Genomic DNA, 19,625 nt, shown 5'->3' on the forward strand with positions numbered 1-19,625 from the left:
GGGGCCGAGTGCTGGCGCTGGGGGGGAGGCGCCTGTCGGCCGCGGCGTCGCGTCCCTGGTAGGGGAGCGCTCGGGGTGAGAGAATCCCTGTCCATTGCAGCAGGGGAAGGAGGGCTTAATCTAACGTAAATATAGCCGGGAGAAGCGAACCCATTGACCTGCTGTTTTGACTGGCTTTAAAAAAGGTAGCTGCGGCCTCTGGAGGTCCTCCTTAAGGTTTTTCAGGTTGTTTAAGTAAGGCTGGAATCAAGTCGGGAAGAAGGTTGGTTTGTGTTGACCCGAGCAACTGGAGGTTCAGCAAATGGACGTGTTCAAGGTCTGCTGGGACAGGGCTTTGAGCCACCTGCTCTAGCGGAAGGTATCCCTGCCCATAGCAGGGGGCTTGGAACTAGATGATCTTTAAGGTCCCCTCCACCCCAGGCCATTCTATGAAATCTCTTCTATAGCAGAATCTAAGCATGACTTGTTAGGGGGGAAAAAATGAAATATCCTAATGTATGGTCTTACATGAGAGACACTAAAATACTGTAATGACTTTTAAAATTTTCCCCCTAGAATTTTCTATATAAACTTAAAATATCTAACACCTGGCTCCTGTGCAGATCTTCTAGTTTAATTTATTAAAATTGGCAAGAGTAAGCCTCATCACTTCTGGTTTGCAGATAGATAAACGAGTACAACAACAGATGACCTGAAATTTACGTCGGAAGAAGCTGACTTTCCATCTGTAAATGGCAAAAAATACTATTACTTGTAGATGTCAGTAGGGAAGATTCTAGGGGTGGCTACAGTGTCAGCTCATTCTGATACTCGATGTTAGACTGGTAGAGGCTTGGTTTTCATCTTAGTGCTTTAGCTTGAAAAACACTTTGGATATGTGTTATATTATAGATAGTCTCAAGCTGTGCCTTGGACGTTAGGAGGAATTTCTTCACAGGAAGGGTGATTAAATATTGGAACAGGCTGCACAGGGAGGTGTTGGAGTCACCATCCCTGGATGTGTTCAAGAAGCGACTGGACATGGCACTTTGTGCCATGGTCTAGTTAACATGGTGGTGTTTGGTCAAAATTTGGACTGGATGATGTCAGAGGTCTTTTCCGACCTAATTGATTCTATATAGCAGATTTTTGGAGATGCTTCCCTAGAGACAGAGTAACTTTTTGTGTCAGCAGGAATAACCTGTCCCCTTCATGAAGCAAGTAGAGGAAGAGGCTGTGCACCTCCTGTGAGGTACCACAGCACTCACTGCTGTTATCTGAAGCAGAACAGTAGAAATGCCAAGTTTTAGTCAAAAGTGGCACCCTTTCCTACCCTGACAGTAGCAAAAATGTTTTATGTGACCCTGCTCAATAGAAGTGGGAGAGAAAGGAAGTTGAATGTTCATATAAAATTCAAGTGTCAGCAGATTTTGCAACTTCTAGCAAAGAAATTCTTCTCTGTTTTAGTGAACTGTAATAAGTCAAATTCCTGTTGCTGTAGCCACTGAGCAGAATGTTGTGATTGCATTAGGGTGCATTGCTGCTGTCTGTCCCTTGCAAACATCATGCAACCAGTATTGCAGCAGAGAAACCAAAGAAATGAGTTCTTGTTTCAGTAATGCCATGATGCTTTTAAAATGAGTAGTGGGGTTTTTTGAAAATGCTTACAACATATCTTTGTTTATGGCCAAGGTTGGTGTATCTTCCCACCCCTTTCCTGTATATACATTATATAACCTGTAAGCAGGCAAAAGACATTTTGGGAAGATGTTTTGGAAAATTTTTTTAATATTATTTTAGTCAAATGATTATTTTGCTGAGGTGGATTTTTGAATTTGTGGTGCTTGACAAAGCAACCTTCTTGAGAGCCAGGGTGGTGTGCAAGTAGTGTGCAAGGAAAGGACTGTATAATACAGGTTGCAGTTGAGGCATCTATTTACAGATGCTGAATAGCAACGGAGACCAGTGTTGTCTTCAAAGGGGAGATGAAAGGTAGGCTTCAGGTTGAATGAGAAGCATTTTTGTTTGTGCTTAATGCCTGTGTGGCCTGCTTTTGTCCATCTCTTGATGTGTTTGTGTTTCTCCCCTGGAATGATGGACTCAACTGGTTTTGGTTTGGGGATTTTGTTTGTTTGTTTGTTTTCCCCTCCCTGCTCCCAGTCACTCTTTGTACATAGGAGCAGAGATGGAGCTCTAGGAGTGGAAACCCTAAAACCTGTTTTAACTTGAAATAAAGTCAGCATTAAAAATCATGACACTCTTATACTTTTTGCACTTAGAACTGCAGCATTCAAAGAAGAACATTTTACTTTTTTTTTTTTTTTAGAAAAGGACAAAATGATGGTATAATGAGGCTATTTGAAGTGAAAGAATTTATAGTATACGCAGTAAAGTAACAGCTTAGATTTAATTTATGGTGTGGTATTTTAAGTGGCAAAGTCTTAAGTCTCTTGTATGATGCTCAGGAGATCTTCATAGAGTTCTGCTGTTTATTTGTTGCAAAGCTTTCGCTTTTGGAGCTACTTGTTTTCACTGGCTTTAGAAAAGGTAGTTGTGACTCCTGGGGGTCCTTTTCAAGCTACATTATTCTGGGATTCCGTGAGCTATTAAATATGGTGTGAAACATGTTACCTGAGGGCAGAGAAGGTCATTCTTTGCTCAGCCCTTAGAACCAACGGGTAGCAAATGATGTTGAAGATGGGTACCTCATAATGTATAGAGTGTGTTTACCTGCTTATTTAACTCTGTGCTCAAAATGGAGAGAGAATTTGAAAAATTCAAGGTCATTCTCTAAAGTTTGTGTCATCTGTTCCCACATTTGGGCTTTTCTGTCATTTCTTTTAGATAAAAACTCTAGACAAAATGTTACACTAGTGTAGTCTCATCCCAGGAATGGGTGATGTCATGAGAGGGGGGGATCTTTTGCAATAAGAAATTGCCAAATATCAAGTAACTAAAATGTCATCAGCTTACAACTATACAATATAGTCTACAAAAATAACCACCCTCAACAAGTGGTGACCCTGTGTGAAAGTCCAGAGGGTTTTCTCTTAATTGTATTCCACTAATCCTCTTTGAATGTGAGTTTAAAAATGAACTCTTAAACATTTTGATTGTGGATGTGACCGTTGGCAGGGTATTTGTATGGTATTTGTTTAATCTCAAGCTGGTTTACTTTAAAGAATTTTATGAAATCATGTACAACTGTGATACTTATTACTTTCCTTGATCATCTGTTGATCTGCATCAGCTATTTTTCTTATTTATTCTTTGAGAAATGGAACACAAGAAGAATCTGGAGCGCTCTCACTGATCTGCTTTTGAAGTAAATCAGCTATCCTTGCCTGTAGTTGCATGCTGATAGTTCATTGCACTGTGGTTTGTACAGTTTGTACTGATTCATTTTAACTACTGCAGAAATTCTTAAGCAAGTCTCTTGATCAACTAGGTGCTAGAGTCTCAAGTCTCTCTGCATCTGGATGTGCAGCACCATTCTCCTGTTTCATCAAGCTTTTACAGATGAAACACTGTGTCAAGGTCCACTTTGTGGTGATGATGGTTTAGAGGGATTTTAGAGGGTTTGAGTTTTTGTGTTGTTTGTGTTTTGTTTGGTGGTTTGTTGTTTTGTTTTGTTTTTTGGTTTGGTTTGGGTTTTTTTGAGAAGTGGTTTCTGCCAGAAAAACTTCTTGCAACAGCTGCTCATGGAATTGGGCAAGCCCCAGTGTGGGTGCTGGAGCATGTGGGTGTCCCAAGGGAACATGAAGGTTAGCCTGATGTGTCATGGGTGCTGCAGATGTAGAAAGGAAAGAACAACAGGTTGAATGGCTGTATGTAGAATATATGGGTGATTATATTTTCTTCCACATAGTTTGGGTGAAACACATGCTATTAGTAAAAATTAAGCTTAGTTGGGGAACAATTAATTTGAATCCGAACTTTTTGATTGGTTTGATTGGTGTCACTGGAGAAGAGAGCTGAAAAATGGAAAATTTCATTTTTAAAACTTTGAAATGTAAATTTTTGTGTTGTAGGTCAAATGCTGTACATCTAAGGCTGATTTGAAACAGTAAGGAAATTTTTGCCACCAGAAGCCAGTTTTTCACATGCTGGTACACCTAGAACTGAGCATCATGCTCAGCAGAGTGCTCTGCTGGTGTGGAATGTTCTGGCTGGGCAAGCTGCCCCTCCTGGGAGAACGGGGCAGCTCTTCACCTGCAGCTTCTGATCGTGCACAGAGCCTCTTCTGTCATCTTCTAGTGATACCAGCTGGTGTGTTCTTGCTTCCTCAGAAACCATGTGGAAGGCTGGCCAGGATCTCATTTCTAAGTCACGCAGAGCAGTTGGAATGTGGAGCTATTCCTGTCAGCATTAGGTTGGATGCTGGGTAAGGAGTTTCCTGTGGGATGCTGGGTGGCAGGTAGCTAGAGCTGACAGAAAAGATGAGTTTTACAGTTCCAGAAGCATTTTTTTTTTTTTTTAGCAGAAAATCATATTGGCTTGAATATGGCTAAAACAAGGCCATGTCTGAGACTTGAAATACTGAAGTGTCTTTTGACTGTTCACTGATCTCTGAGGGGAGGTGGCTCTTCTAAAATAGTAAGTCTTTGCTTGCTGCTCCAAATTACAGCGCTAGTCATGCTGCCTAATTCCCCACTATGACACATACACTCTTAACTTTCTAACCAACTTTGAATACAATAACTTCCTATAGTTTGTTCATGGTAGTGTCAGTATGACTGCGGCCAAAACTTTCACTACTATAACAAGCCACTGTTTCTGCCCTTCTATGGGAAGCTCACTCCAAAAGCCTGAGTAAGAAGCCTCCTGGTTTTGATCTAAATGATCAAAGTACTATGAAATGATCATCCCTGGAAAACAAAGCTTTACACATACAGCTAGTAGGCAGTCATAATGAGGAGCAGCCCTGCTGGCCAAGCCCATAGTTAAGTTAAAGGAGGTGATACAAGGCATGGAGGGGTGTTTCCTGTGATGACAAGCTGCTGTGGGTGACTGAGTGGTGCCGTAGCATGACTGCTGGGTGCTTGTCCTCATGTGTCAGGCACATGGGGAATGCCATGGGAAAGCTGGTGAGGCCTTGTGCATCTGCCCAGGAGTGCCATCTCCCACCCAGCAACTGGCCAGCTCTGCTATCCTGGCAGCACGAGTGTTCACCAAGAGCACCATGAGCTGCCTGTGTTTGACTTGGCCAAGCAGAACTGATATGGTTCTGAAAAGAAGCAGCAGCACTGTCCAATTAAGAGCTGGTCACTAGGCTCTGACTACATCTGATGGTTTTTTCTCTTTGCCTGCGTGACCCTGAGGTGAGCTGCTGAACTTGCTAATGCTGTGGTTTTCTTCTTTGTTCATGGGCTGGTGTGTGCTCTGGGTGCATGAGCTGAGAGAAGTGGTGGTGAGCTTGAGGCTCCTCCCAAACAGTATTCCTTTGGAGTGCTAATTAAAAGGATCACTGAATCAGCTGAGCTGGCCATCTGTTGGGTTAAAGCTCAAAGGGAAGAAATGTTAAGATTTGTTCTGGTGCACCAAACTCTGTTTTCCTTCCCAATTTAGTTGGCACGTAGCAATGAATCAGGTAGTAACCATTAGAAGAAAGCATCTGTTTAAGTATGGTGATGTTGGGTACGATTTGTAAATACAGAATTTTCAGGATGAACTTTTTCTGAAAGGAAAAACTGTTTTATTACCTTGGTAGTCTACTTGATGGTAACAGCGAATCTCAAATGTTTTTAGAGAGTCTATTAAATTATCAGGAATGTTACACTGATGAGAGTATTTGGTGGAAGATGTTGCACTATTCCTAAATAACCAAGTATTCTTTTTGTGTGTCCCTGTGTGAGGAACTGGTGTGCAGACACTGAGTGTTTGTAGAAGTTCCCCTGAAAAGCCAGTCTTAGGGTTTCTCTTTCTAAAAGACTTCTGTCATCTGTGTAGCCAAAACCAATGTTCTTGAAATGTATATCAAGGTCTTAGTTTTTCCTGATTAAAAAAAATAAATAAATCTTTTCCTTATTAAGATCTGTTCCCTAGAGAGTGACTTGTGTGTCTGGTAAATGAGTGCAGAACATGCCAAAGTTTTACTTCAAGTGGAGAAAACTAGTCACAATGTTGATATAAATGTTTGTTGCTCTCTTTCCATGTTGTGTGAAAGTTCCAGTTTGCCTGCTCTTCCAGAAAAGATGTTAAAAGAGGGAAAATTACCATATAATGAAAACAAGAAAGAATTTCACTAGAGCCTTCTCAGAAGAGAACGAGCCCTTGATCCACACGTTTCTGAATGGTCAGAAATCAGGAGTTTTGGACTCTAAACTGAAGATTTTTTCCTTTTTGGAGCAGGTAGATCCATTCAGGATTTGAAATGATAGAGAAGTACTGCTGCTTTCTTGGTTTCCCAATGCAGACAGATGAGGTTGTTGATAAATGGGAAATCATTACTAAATGACCTTAAACTTCATTGCCAATAACTCCAACCAGTGCTGAAAGGATTCCTCCTGGCTGGAAAGAAAAGCAAACTACCCTGTGACATTGTGTCTAAGATAGTTTTAAGCTGTCTTTAAGCTCTCTTTATGTCCCTTTTATTGTACCCTGCTTCACCTCCCACCCTGAAAGAAGCAGTGGAAAATCAGGATAGTTCTTCCTCTATGAGAGCAAGTTTTCCTAAGAGGATTTAGTCTGTACTAGGATTTGTCTTTCCTAATGAAACTGCATTAAGAATACCAAAGGATTCTTTTAAGCTTGTTGAAATATAAACACTCATCTCTATAATTTTAGATAATTATCAATAGGATGTTTGTTACTTCTACCTTGCCTCCTTTTGCTAGGCAAGTTAATATGAACTATTTGATTTGCTTTTCATTAGTGATGAACTTTTAAGATGTTAATCTTCTGATTAGAAAATCTGGATTGTTAATGACCTGAATCCTGTGGACTTCTAGGCTTTGAGAGGCACTTTTGCTTGTCCCGTTTTTCCCTCAGTTTTGGCACACAGGACATGTGTTTTAGAGGAACGTTTGTGGGATAGCCTTAACTTGCTGGCAATTACATCCTGTGTTTTTGAAACTTGATTACTGGGCTCCTGGCTGTCTTGGCTGTGTGATGCTTGCTATGCCGTGTCGTGTGCAGTGGTTTGTAATGTGTGGGGAATGCACTTTGTCCAGTGAGAAAAGCTTGTGCTAAGAAGTTTGGCGTCACTACAGCTGGGGGGGTTCTGTGTCCATAAATGACCCTCTAATGCTTTTAGGGGGCTGGAATGTTACCTTGACCTTGGTTCTTAGGCACATTTAACATACACAAGAGGTTTTCTTGCGCTTTTCATCCCAATAATATTCTTTTAATGTGAAGATGAATCCAAATTTATTCTGATCTATTTAAACTTACTGACAGTGCATTCTCCTGCCCTTCTGCTTTCACTTGTTGTTTCTTGGTAAGCCAGATTATTGCAGAAAGTGTCTTTAGGTGCTGCTTCTGACTAGTCCACAGCCTTGCTACGAGGGAGACCAGCAATATGCTAGTAGACATGCTTGTACGCAAAAAAAGGGTGGTTTTGTCTTGTTTTCAAGTAATTGGCAGTGCACAAGTATGTTATGTGTTGAAAGATCTCTGCACTTCGCATGCCATAGTCATATTTTTAACATCCCATGAAGGTAAATTTACAAGCTTGCAGAAAGACACAGGTTGGTGAGATGATGCTCATCCCTATCCCTCTGCTGCAACTGGATATGCAGAAAGTACTATGTGGAAACAAAAGATAATATCAAATGATACAGCTAATAAGTGTTGAAATTTGATGCTTAATAACATTCTGTTGATGAGTATCACTTGTTTAAGCTACACCGTGGGTTAATTTGACTATCTGTGACTAAGTAGCAGGACAAATAGACACAACAGACTGGAAAGGTAGATTTTGCTGCAGATGTGATGATAAACAGCTGCTTTCTAACAATTAGCAGAAAGGCTTCAATGAAAAAAGTCATCCTGAACAGTGAAATACAATCTATTTAACATACAAATTGAATTGAGAAGTGATCTGTTTAACGTACAATTAACTTGAGAAATTAGTATAAGGAGAATAAAAAGATGTTTAAAGATACAAATAAAAATTAATCCATGTTCGTAATTACTGGGATAAAATTAAGAGGACTATCCATAATTTTAAGTCTGGTATCTAGAAGATACCTCTCTATTCTAACTGTATCATAGCCTTTGATAGTTAAATATCTGGGCACTCGATGGGATGTGACTGCTTTCCTTGAAACTTCCAGTCTTTGTCAGATGAAAGAACTGAATCCAAAATAGAGCAGCTGTTGTCTATAAGAGCTGCCATCTGATTAGCAGTCCGCTAATTTTTGTCTTTGAATATGCAATCTCTTTCATGATTGAATTTAATGCCTGCTGGTTCATGCTGTGCATCTTCAGCCAGTTGGAAGCAAGTGGCAAATTATCATCACTTTGTTGCATTTTCTGTGGCTGACTTGGTTTCGGGAAGGGCTGAGCACCAGACTGATGCCGTGTCACTGGAACAGCTCAGTGAGGTTTGCAATCTGAATGCTAATCCGGTCTCATCGACAGTAACTCAGAAAGATGTGTGCTGCACGTGCAAGAACGTGCCTTGGAGGCAGCTCACACTGGGTTTCTGGCCTCTGTTCACCTAAAGGACTATGAAGACCATGTTTCTTGACTTTTGTCTGCCTTTTGACTTTTCAAGGTGTGAGGTGGAGGTTATAAATACCTGGTTCTGTTGGTTACTTTTTTCACAGTCAAAAGGTTTAAGGAATAGCTTTATTGAATCAGTATAGGATGTTATTTATATTTGAGGTAGGTATCATCTGAAATGTCTTGCTTCAAGAATTCTTGAGGTTGTTTTTCCCAAGAAAAGTGCCCATAATAATTTGAGGTGACACACACTATTTATGTGGTGGGGAACGCAGATCATGAAGGATTTTTTACATGTGAAAAAGACTTTCCTATGTACATTGCTATGAGAGTTTTGTGGCACTTGCTCTGTCCAGGAACTTCCAGCCCTGTCTTGCTGTTACTGTACAGCATCTGAGTATCTTCACACATCCTTGTGTTAGACATGAGTTGAGAATGTGGTTAGCAGCTCTTACACTGAACTGCTAACAAAATGGGACTAGTCTTCTCCACTCTTCTGGTATATGCTCTAGCCTTTGCCTTTTAAATTTTACAGAGTTGGATTGGTTTAGTTTATGCTTTTTCAAAAAGAAATCATGCTGTATCCCATGTATCAGCAACCAGCCTGGTTTCTGCCATAGCTGCAGAATGGCTACACTTTGATGGAGTTCAGGAGTAGAGTGAAGGAGAGCAGGGATTATTTTGACCTCGTGATACAATCGGCTTAGCATGTACTTAACATCACAGCTAAGCTATATTAAAAGGCAGTGGCTGAGCTGGTAACATATCACAGTGATCTTAAATTAAAGGAGGGCCTGGTGGATGATGTGAATCCCCACATTGCTCTTACCCCACAGCCCAACGAGTATCCAGTGCTGTTGCTTCAGTTTGGTTTTCTCTTCCTGGAGTAAAAATGTTGTGGGTCCAGGTTTGGCCTAGATATTTCTCACAGTGGTGGCTGGCCTTCTTAAATGACCACTGAAAACTAATTGAACTTGTGCTCTCATTCCAGCCTCAGTATTGATCATAGAATGATCAGTAGAATTGATGATGCTCAATAGAATTGATGATGTTCCCCTGTCCTCCTTAGCAGGTGGTCTGCTACCAACAGGTGGTTTACCAAAAGAAAGGCATGTTTTTCAGATGCTCCAACTCATGTTCTGCTTGTTTTTTTTTCTAGGTATGCCTGTTGACTTCATTGTAAGTGAAAGTTCCATTTCTTAGCCTTTTAGCAGAGCCACAGGCAGAGAGTTAAAAGGATCTTCTCTAACTATAGAAGCATGTCACATATAGTTTAGTTTGCTGTTAAGGAGTGCAGTTTTTAAACTATGTTTTGAAAAAGTTGCAATGTGCTTCTGGCTCGTTTTCTTTCATGTTGCTCTCTAGTGCTGTAAATAGAATGTTTGTGATAGTGTAGAGAGCAAATTTGCTCTTTGTGTCCTTACATGCACCTTGTATGTGGCAATTTGCAAAGGAAAGGCTTTTGTAGCTGTAAAGTATGTGATCAGACTTAAGAAAACAAGCTGTTTCTTGATTCAGATTTGCTCAGATAACTCCAAGTTGGCAACGATATATTTGTGGCCAGATAAAATTGTCATTCCTTTGTAAGTCAGATTTATCAGTCTAAGGGAGCTTAATGGTGAGAGTGACTCCTATAGACAGATCTCTAGACTGCTACACTGTCTTAGTTAGAATAAAAAGAAAATATTTCTTATGTCATTATTCCAGAAAGTCAAACAATTTTCTACATTGACTTAAACAGAGGAAGAAATAAAATAGGTAGAATCAAGATCATAAAAAAAACCCCAAAAAACAAAACCAACCAACCAAACACCTTCACAGTGAAAAACAAAAAACCCCATGATTTCTGTGTGCCAAGTGACTCATTCCAAGGCAGAAGACAAGCCCCATGTGATTGAAGTCTACTTTCTAAATATTATGGAAGCTTGAAAGACTCATTCTGCTGTATGGGAAGGTGTCTGAAACTCAAACATCTGTAAGCTACAGCTTGGTGCATGAGCCAGACCTCACATGGCTTCTTCTGAAATGTCTTCACTAAGTGTTTGATCCTGTATTTTGTTTGGGGGTTGATCCTGTATTTTGTCTGCATGTTTGGAGGTGGGAAAGAAAATCCTCTCACTCCAAAACTGACAGCTACTTTCTGATGTAGTTTACTGTGACAGGTAGTAAATAGCTTCTTAAGATGGCATCTTTTAAAACCAGCTCTTTTGTCACTTGTTTCTAGAGGACTGAATGGAAAACCCTAAGAGGCACACTTTTACAAGGCTGTGGAGAATTCATGAAGAGTTGGTCAGAACTAGTTTTAGTGGTTATCTGTAAAGCCTGAAAACTAACCTTCATGGTACCTTTTCATTGCTTTTGAACTAGTTGAAATTCATGGAGACAGAGGGCATTTAAGGTTGTTGGCAACTGATGTTTGGTTTATGCACAGTCTGTTCTTCCATCCGGATTAAAAAATGCCGACAGGATAATCCAATTGAGATCATAATCTTGTTTGTAGCTCTGACCTTGCATCACAGGGAATGCATCAGTCTTCAAGTGAGCCCTTATACACAAAAGGTTTGGGTAAAAGAGGCTATGGATGCCTCAAATTTCATCTTAAAATTGGATATGACAAGGTAGGACTTTTTAGAGTTGCAAACTGAGGTAGAGAAGGAAATTCTAGAAAAGCATAGCCCTAGAAGCAGGGACAAGAACCTTAGGCCATGCACGATTAGAAAATGCAGATGCCAGCAACATGGTGCAGGGTCCTTGTATTCCTGGGGCAGCTGGGATATGAGCTCCTTGTTACTGATGGTGAAGATGCTTTCTCTGTACTTCAGCAAGTGGGTCTGCAGGGAGTGTGTGGGGTCTGGCTCAATGAGCAAACTCTTCCACTGTGCTGAAGAGAAAGGGAAGGAGGGCTGATAGAGCTCCTATAGTGTTTTTCCTGTCTGAGGTTTCACAGGAAAGGTGAGCCTGCAGCAGTTGCAGCTGCGTGGCCAGAATGCTGGTGCCTGGTGTCAATGATTAGAAATCCCTGGTAAACCTCAGTCTGTGGTGGATCAACTTCTACCTGTCTTTGCTTTCTGCTGTTCTGGTACAGTGCAGGCCAAGATACACTGCCCTCACTCTTTGTTCTGTTACTGGCTTGGCTAGGGTAGGGATATTTGATTGACTCTAAAGCTGTTATTTTGAAGGAATCTTGTTGTTATTCAGGTTTGTTTCCATTTACCATTGAATTTTCAGTTGGAGGTTTTTTCTAGTAATCAAAAATTTTATGCTAGAGGTGCAGGTTTTCTGCCAAGGTACAGATAGTGTTACAGGAGCTTTGTTGGACTCTCATTATTTTGGCATGGACTGGTGATTTTGATTGCTGGTCGTCTTTTTTTGAGGAGTTTTCTGTTCACCGTATGTTTAGTCACTCAAAGGCACTGCCAGGTAAAAGACATGTTCGTGATCTCATTTAACATGAGCTTGGTATCTACACACACAGTAAATGTGGTGTACTCAAGGGTTCCACCTCTAAGTTCAGCCAATCATTGCCCACTGTTCAAACTACTAATCATTTATTTTCTATCTTGAGGCTTGTGCAGGTGCAGATGCCTCTGTCCATCACACTAATAAAGATACCTCTTTGAAGAACTCTGCTGTATTAGGTCGTAATTGGATTTACCAGGTAGAATTAAATTGAAGTCTCAGGTTTTTACAATGAAGCTGGACGTCTCATCGGAGATCAGTGATCTACCAGGCTCTGGGAAAGCTTTGAAGATTGATTGGTAGTTTATAAATTGAAGGAAGGTTGGAAGGAAGTTCTTCTTTACCCACTTTTGTTTGTCTTGTGGTTTTTGGAGTGCACTGAAATTAGAACTGTTTTCTTGTGTGAGCTCCCAGCTGAGAACCCTATGCATGGCTCTTGTTGTAGAGTCAGGTAAAACCAAGATGTAAAGGATAGTCTGAAAGGCTCACACTTGAGCATAACTCTTCTGTGATCCTGCCATACATGTAGGACTTTGTTCAGTTTACAGAGCACATGGATATATGTGTTTTGGCAGAGTCAATTTTTCTAAAATTAATTATTCTTGGCTTTTTTTCCCCAGGATCACATGATTCTTTCAGCTACTGGGTTGATGAGAAATCTCCTGTGGGACCAGACCAAGCCACAGCCATCAAACGTTTGGCCAGAATTTCCTTGGTTAGAAGGATCATGAAGAAATGGTCAGTGACCCAAAATCTGACTTTCAAAGAGCAGTTGGAAGGTGGGATCCGCTACTTTGATCTTCGTGTATCTTCCAAACCTGGGGAAATAGGACAAGAGATTTATTTCATACATGGCTTGTTTGGCATCAAAGTATGGGATGGGCTGAAGGAGATTAATACCTTCCTTGAGCAGCACCCCAAGGAAGTAATCTTCTTGGATTTCAATCACTTCTATGCCATGGATGACGGCCATCACCACTTCTTGATCAACAGGATCCACTCAGCATTTGAATCCAAACTTTGTGCTGTTGAATGTGTGGAATACGTGACGTTACAGTACATGTGGGAGAAGAAGCACCAGGTAGGGAAAGGATGTGTAATGTTTTTCAAACCCAAAAGGTTAAGATTTCAAAAACAGAATCTGTGTGTAGTTCCCACTCAGAGGTGTTGGACCAAGGATGATGCTGATGGTCAATTTAAAGCCCACTAGGGCCTCCTTTATATAGTGTGCATGTTTTCCTCCATTTATGTGCAGCAGGGTATCCCCTTGTCCATGATGTGACTAGTCTGTGTCCTGTTCCCAAGCATGCTTGTTAAATTAAATTAGATATCCTTGGAGCTTTGTGTTCCTCACAAGTGGTTTTCTCTTCTAGAAGAGCATGTATTGCAGACTTGTGTTGGTGAGGATTTGATTAACTGTCGTCTTTCTGGCTTTAATGTGACTGAGGTAGAGTACAGAATTTCTTAGCTCCTTTGCAGCCATCCAAATCTATAGAGGTGAGGTTAAATGCTTCTTTCTGCTCCCATGTGTACATACAAACCAAGAATAGGGTTTCAGCAGTGGCTGAATTTCAGCAGCAGCTGTAATTCTTAAACTGTAAAATACATGAGGCTTTGAGGAATTCCTCTGAGCTAATGTTGTCAGTGTTAGGGCTCAAAATGAATGTTTTGTAAATGTGGGTGTTAATAAAAAGTATTGCATCTTTGTGCTATCCTCTTATAGAGAACCACCTTACAAGCCATAGAATATGGACTTTTGATTTGGAGAAGGTTTTACTGAAAGCAAGAAAGCTTTGGCATGTCATGCTGTAAGTGTCAGCAGAATGCCATTACACCACTCGACCCAGTACCCTTTAGCCATCTAGCAGGAGTTACTCAGAACATGGCAAGACTGCTAAAGTTCTTAACTTAAAGTACAGATACAGTATTCTCTGATGGTAAGAATCTGAAATTCTCTTAGAAATGCATTTAAGCTGAATTCTTCGAAAGACAGTTCAGTATGCTCCTGGCACCTGTCATTGTAAACTGATGACCCTTAAAGCCTGAAGCAATCCCATTCTCATAGCTAACCGAAATGATCTCTGTCTCCTTTGGCAATAGTGCAAAAAATTTACTGACACTCTTGACTTGAGAGCACCTTCTTTTTGCTTGGTCCTCTTTTCACTGCTATGCTAGCTGCAACAGTACCGTATGAGCACAAGCCAGTGCAATATCCTGCTCAAATAAAAATATAATAGTTGTGATTTTTTTGTTGTTTATTTTTTCTCTTCCTTTTTTTTTTTTTTTGTTCTGTTAGGTTCTCATATTTTACCACCACCCTTTGTATGAGGAATACCCCTTCCTGTGGCCAGGTAATAAAATGCCAGCACCGTGGGCTAATACAACCAACGTGCACAAACTGCTGCAGTTCCTGGAGACTACACTTGAGGAACGCAGTCGTTATGGGACTTTTCATGTTTCTCAAGCAATCCTCACACCTCGAGTGAAAACTATTGCACGGCATCTTGTTCGTGGTCTGAAGAACACACTTGTTCATAGGTAAGGACTTGTCTTCATTTCTCAGTTCTTTACTTACCACGTTTCACGTTGAAAGAAGCACTGAGTAAGCAAGAAACCACGAGATGTTAGCTTAGGCTTGATGCTGCTTTGCTCAGTACTGTTGCTTGTGAGAGATATTTGCAACCCTTAAAAATAAAGAATCAATGAAAATAATACAGTGACAGGGTGTGTATATATATATATATATAACTGTAAGTGTGTTGGGGGGCGGGCAGAGAGCTTGTGCCACAGAGGAAGATTGGCCATTTCTGCATTCGGTTTGTACAAATCTGTCCCAGTAACATCAGTAATGGACAGATATATGACCTGGGGCAGTATTTTATCTTGGGTGTTTTTTCTTTTTTACCAAAAATTAGATTAACCATTTGACTTTAATACCACTGACTGTTGTACAATTATTTTGTCTATGAGTAAGATCATTATAAGAGGGTTTTACTTGGAGTAGCACAGGGTGCCAGTGACTCTTAATAGTGTTAACAGCATGACCAGAATATTTCCATATGACTGAATATTATGGAATTATCACCTTGTAGCCTATTTGCTAAAAATTAGCAAAATTGTCCTAATAGGATCTGGTCTCCTGGCTCACTATTTAATATTCCGTGTTTTGATGTCACTAACAGTTTATTTTGCCATAATGATATTAAGTTTTAAATTACTCTCATACAGATGGTCTCAACTGGTCTAATTCGATCAGGAACTGAGTTTATTTCTAAGCAGTGAGATAAACACACATCTTCAGCAGCCAGTTCATGTTCCTTGTTCATTGGTCACTTCAGAGTTAATTACAGTATTACTGTTTTGAAGTTAATGTCAATGTAGCTTTTTAAAAATCCTTTCTAAAAATAGCAAATGTTGTGCTTTCACACTCACAAAAGTTGCTGATCTAAGTTGCTGACTGAGAGCAGGCCTGGTGAGAAGGACTTGGGGGAGTACTGTTGGATGAGAGCCTGGACATGACCTGGCAATGTGCACTTGCAGCCCAGAAGGCCAAACACATCCTGGACTGCATCCAAAGCAGCATGGGAAGCAGGTTGAGGGTGGTGATTCTGCCCCTCTACTCCACTCATGAGATCCCACCTGGAGTGCTGTGTCCAGCTCTGGGGTCCCCAGCATGGGAAGGACATCAACCTGTTGGAGTGAGTCCATTGGGGAGGCCATGAAGCTCATTAAAGTGCTGGATCACCTTTCCTGTGAGGAAACGCTAGGAGAATTGGGATTGTTCAGCCTAGAGAAGAGGATGCTCCAGGGTGACCTAATTTCAGCCTTCCTGTATCTGAAGGGAGCCTACAAGAAGGATGGAGGGAGACTTCATACAAGAGCATGTAGTGACAGAACAAGGGAGAATAGCTTTAAACTGCAAGAGAATAGGTTTAGGTTAGGTATTAGGAAGAAATTTTTTACTGTGAGGGTGGTGATGCCAGAGCAGTTGTGGATGCCCCATCCCTGGGAGCAACCTGGTCTAGTGTAAAGTGTCCCTCCCCGTGGCAGGAGGGTAGGAATGAGATGACGTTTTAATATACTTTCCAACCGAGGCGATTCTGTGAAGTAAGGAAATTTCAGGTGGCGGTATACATCACGGAATTTTCAGTCTGCTTCCTGTTTACGGGCATGAATCTGGCAAAACCCAGCCATCGCAGCCGGCGTTCCGGGTCTGTGCGGGCGCTCGGCACTGGGCGGCGCTCGGGGGCCGTGCGCGGGGTCAGCGCCGGGCTGGTGCTGGGCGGGACAGCGGCCACGGTCTGCGGGTTACGGCCGGCAGCGAGCCGCGTTTCGGCTTTAAAACGTACGGTTCTTTTTTAAAGCGACTCCTGGCACGGATCTGGACCGTAAGCCACCGTTAGCTGGAAGCCTGCCTTCGCTCCATCCCTGTCTTTCAGCCCCATCCTTACCCCTTGTTTGGAAGTAAACTGAAAATTTAGTAGATGCTGCCGTTTGCTAAAGCGTGATTGCTCGTGTAGGTTTACACAAGCTAGCTGATGTGCAAATCAGTCTTTGCATTTTATGTAGATGTCTGCCTTCTCATATGGAAATTTTGCCCTGAATATGAATATTTAAATGTTCTTGAGCTCTTGTTAAAGGAGAAACGTGCAACAGTCACACTTAGCCAGCAGAAGTCTCATGTGTCCCTTGACAGGGGCAGTAATTATGCCTTCACTCAAGTTCTCTTTTTCTCTCGATTCTTGATAAGATTTTTAAAATTTTCCTGAAGCAGGTGTGGTAGGGTGTTTTTTAAATTTTTGTGGATGTGGTTTTTTTCTTTATCACCCTGCTAGCTAATTTGCATGTCTACCGTCTTCACAAATGTATTTATCCATTTGTCTTAACTGCTGAAAAACCTGGTGTTTGCATATTAAAGTGCGAAAAAGCTGGTGTAGACTCCTGGCTTGCACTGTGTCCAAGAAATTACTTGAAATTTTTCCCCGTGGTAGAATTTCTAACTCCACTTAACTCAGTTCCTGACACACCTCACCTTCCTCTGGTTACAGTGATGTATAGCAGGACGTTCAAAACCCCTATAGAGCTGACAGCTTGATTCTGGGTTTGGTTTCCATGATCCCATTGCTTTGAGTGGGTCTGGAAGCTGAAAGGAGTTTTGTAGAAATGCTACCTTCAACTTTTTTCCTGCCAACCCCAAGGCAGAAATGGGCAGGGGAGCATCTCAGGCCAGATATAGCTTTGCTTTGTGCTACACTGCAGTCTGCTGTGAAACTGAGCTTTTGACTTAACACATGCTCAGGTGAAAACAAATCAGGTTGGAGAAAATTGTAGTGTAACGTTGAATAGTGAAGCACAGTCTGCTCAGTGAATACAGAGTTGACAAATGTTTTGTATGCCTGCTAATTTGGATTGATGACTGACCAGTATTTGATAGCTAATGACCATGTGCTATGTTAAGCACTCGTCCCATCAGCTGGTGGCAGTCAGGACCTGATTACAGACATGAGATAATATATTTTGTAAACGGCATGTTGTGTTTGAAGTAAGTAGAGTAAGTATAGAGAAGTGTCTCTTTTAAAGTGTCTAATTTTCTTTATTTCAATTTCTTTAGGAACCTGCCCATGATTTTGAATTGGGTGAAAGAACAGAAGCCCGGTGTTATGGGTGTTAACATAATTACCTCGGACTTTGTGGAGCTGGTTGACTTTGCTGCTACAGTTATTGCACTGAATGACCTCCTTTTAGAAGAGGATGAATCTACATCTAAATCCTGATTGCTGTATCCTGCTTGTGCTCATCAGTGGAAATCTTTGAACTATGCTCAGTGTTTTACTTATCAAGTGAAACCCATTGTAGTCTCCATTCATTTAAAAAAAAAAAGTGTCCTAGAGGAAACGTGGTTAGACATCACGTACAGCCAGGTCCCCGCTCCTGGTGATGTGTGGACCTGAGTGGAACAAAGTACTGTCTGAGTGCTGCTGCGTGTCTGTCTGTGCTAAGTGTTTGACTAAGTTATGCACACATCTGCTGCCGTCTGGTGCAGTCCCTGCCTGCCAACGAGAGGCTGGCCTCTGGAGCAGATGTACCCGATTGTGGGGCGCATCTCCCTGGTGACTGGGCTCACCGTGCCCTTGTGTGTGCATCCTGCTTGTTTCCCATCACCACGGCTCACTCCAAGGATTGCTGCTGATCCCGTAGCAGTCTGGCCAGGCTGGCTGAGATGGTATTGTTCTTGGGCCACCTCAGGCATAGCTGGGCCCAGCTGGGGGCTGCTGCTGTGTTCATTATGCTGTTTTAGACACTACCTCTGACTTACTTGAAGGGACAATATTGCCATTGTTCAGGGGGAAGCTGTTAACACTGTTAAATATCCAAACTGTCCTTTGGGCCTGAGAGGTGAAGGCTTATCCAGTTCTTCCTCTTTGGAGTCCAAATGCTTCTTCTGGACCTCTTTATATTACTTTAATACTTCAATACATTTATTGCAACCATGTTTGTTTCTTTTTTGTTTGTGTTTCTTTTGTCATTAATTTGGAGAATATTTCTATCTTCAGATTTTGAAGATTATAACTCACAAGTCTGAATTCCTGTTGGGACATTTGAGAACGTACAGCACAACCTTTCTCTTTTGCTTGTGGGTTACTCGGATTTTTTCATCCTTCAGTTTTTCTTTGGGGAAAGTTTCTCACCCAGACAGCCTTTCTCTGGAAGAAGGTGGGCTAAATGGGGGATTACTTGATATTCAAAGAACTGGAGTTGACAGGGACTGCATAAAGCCCAAATATTGAATCACTGTGACTTGTGATGTGACAATGAATTTTGAAATAGGACCTGCAAGTTGTGCTTGTAGACAGAGCCACAGCTATGGGGGAGAAATTTCTCCAGCCTTCACATGCTTATGACAAAGTAAGCAATAGTCATAGAAGCACAGGCAGGTGTCAGTGCTGCTTCTTTCTGTAGTCATGCTTATTTTTGTTTGTTCACAACAAGATGTGACCATGTGTGTTTGCGCCAATGCAATCGCATGTTGGTGCTTATCAGCACTTAATTCACTAGCTGATGGCAGTCCTGCAGTCTGGTTTACCTTTGTTTTTTTTAAAAAAAGATTAAACACAAAAATGACTGATTAGCAGATGCTTCTCTGCTCAGTCATCTTTCTAAAGCAACTGTTGGTGCACTAATTATTCACTGAATATGAATTTGTATTAGTCTCTAAGCTTATTTATAATAGAATGGATCATTTTTTATGGATATTTTATTCAAAAGAAAAGTGAATCTCAAGATTTATTATTTTTGTTATTGTATCCTGTGTCTGCCATCATGGTCTGACAGCTGTGAAAAATCTCAAACCTCTTTGCTTGCTTGTCACAAACTCTAAACTTAGGACAAGTTTATCTAAAGGTTTGCAAACCTTCCATGTGAACCTTGGCTGGGTTCTGAGCAGACTGTAATCTGATTTATCTGTTGTTTGCATGGTTTTCATTAGAGTTCTTTGAATTTTTTAACTGAATCCTTTCTCT

General features: G+C 41.2%; 1 protein-coding gene across 1 annotated transcript; it reads left to right on the plus strand.

The window, feature by feature from the left end:
• The first annotated feature begins 12,534 nt into the window (after positions 1–12,534).
• On the plus strand, positions 12,535–18,596 carry PLCXD2 (phosphatidylinositol specific phospholipase C X domain containing 2). The gene is made up of 4 exons (XM_029961427.1): positions 12,535–12,556; positions 12,726–13,186; positions 14,402–14,643; positions 17,717–18,596. The coding sequence occupies exons 1-4, from the start codon at positions 12,535–12,537 to the stop codon at positions 17,877–17,879; spliced, it is 888 nt and encodes a 295-aa protein (XP_029817287.1). The 3' UTR covers positions 17,880–18,596.
• Positions 18,597–19,625: the final 1,029 nt, after the last annotated feature.

This window comes from Manacus vitellinus, unplaced genomic scaffold (genome assembly GCF_001715985.3).
Source record: "Manacus vitellinus isolate BGI_N305 unplaced genomic scaffold, ASM171598v3 scaffold_34_pilon, whole genome shotgun sequence".
In the NCBI taxonomy this organism is placed as follows: Eukaryota; Metazoa; Chordata; class Aves; order Passeriformes; family Pipridae; genus Manacus; species Manacus vitellinus.

Bases quoted from the DNA above. Each gene is read 5' to 3' on its own strand.
- PLCXD2 (XM_029961427.1), top strand. From the start codon at position 12,535: ATGGCTCTTGTTGTAGAGTCAG. The intron at 13,187-14,401 runs GTAGGGAAAGGA...TTGTTCTGTTAG, and splicing joins TGTGGGAGAAGAAGCACCAG to GTTCTCATATTTTACCACCA. The intron at 14,644-17,716 runs GTAAGGACTTGT...CAATTTCTTTAG, and splicing joins AAGAACACACTTGTTCATAG to GAACCTGCCCATGATTTTGA.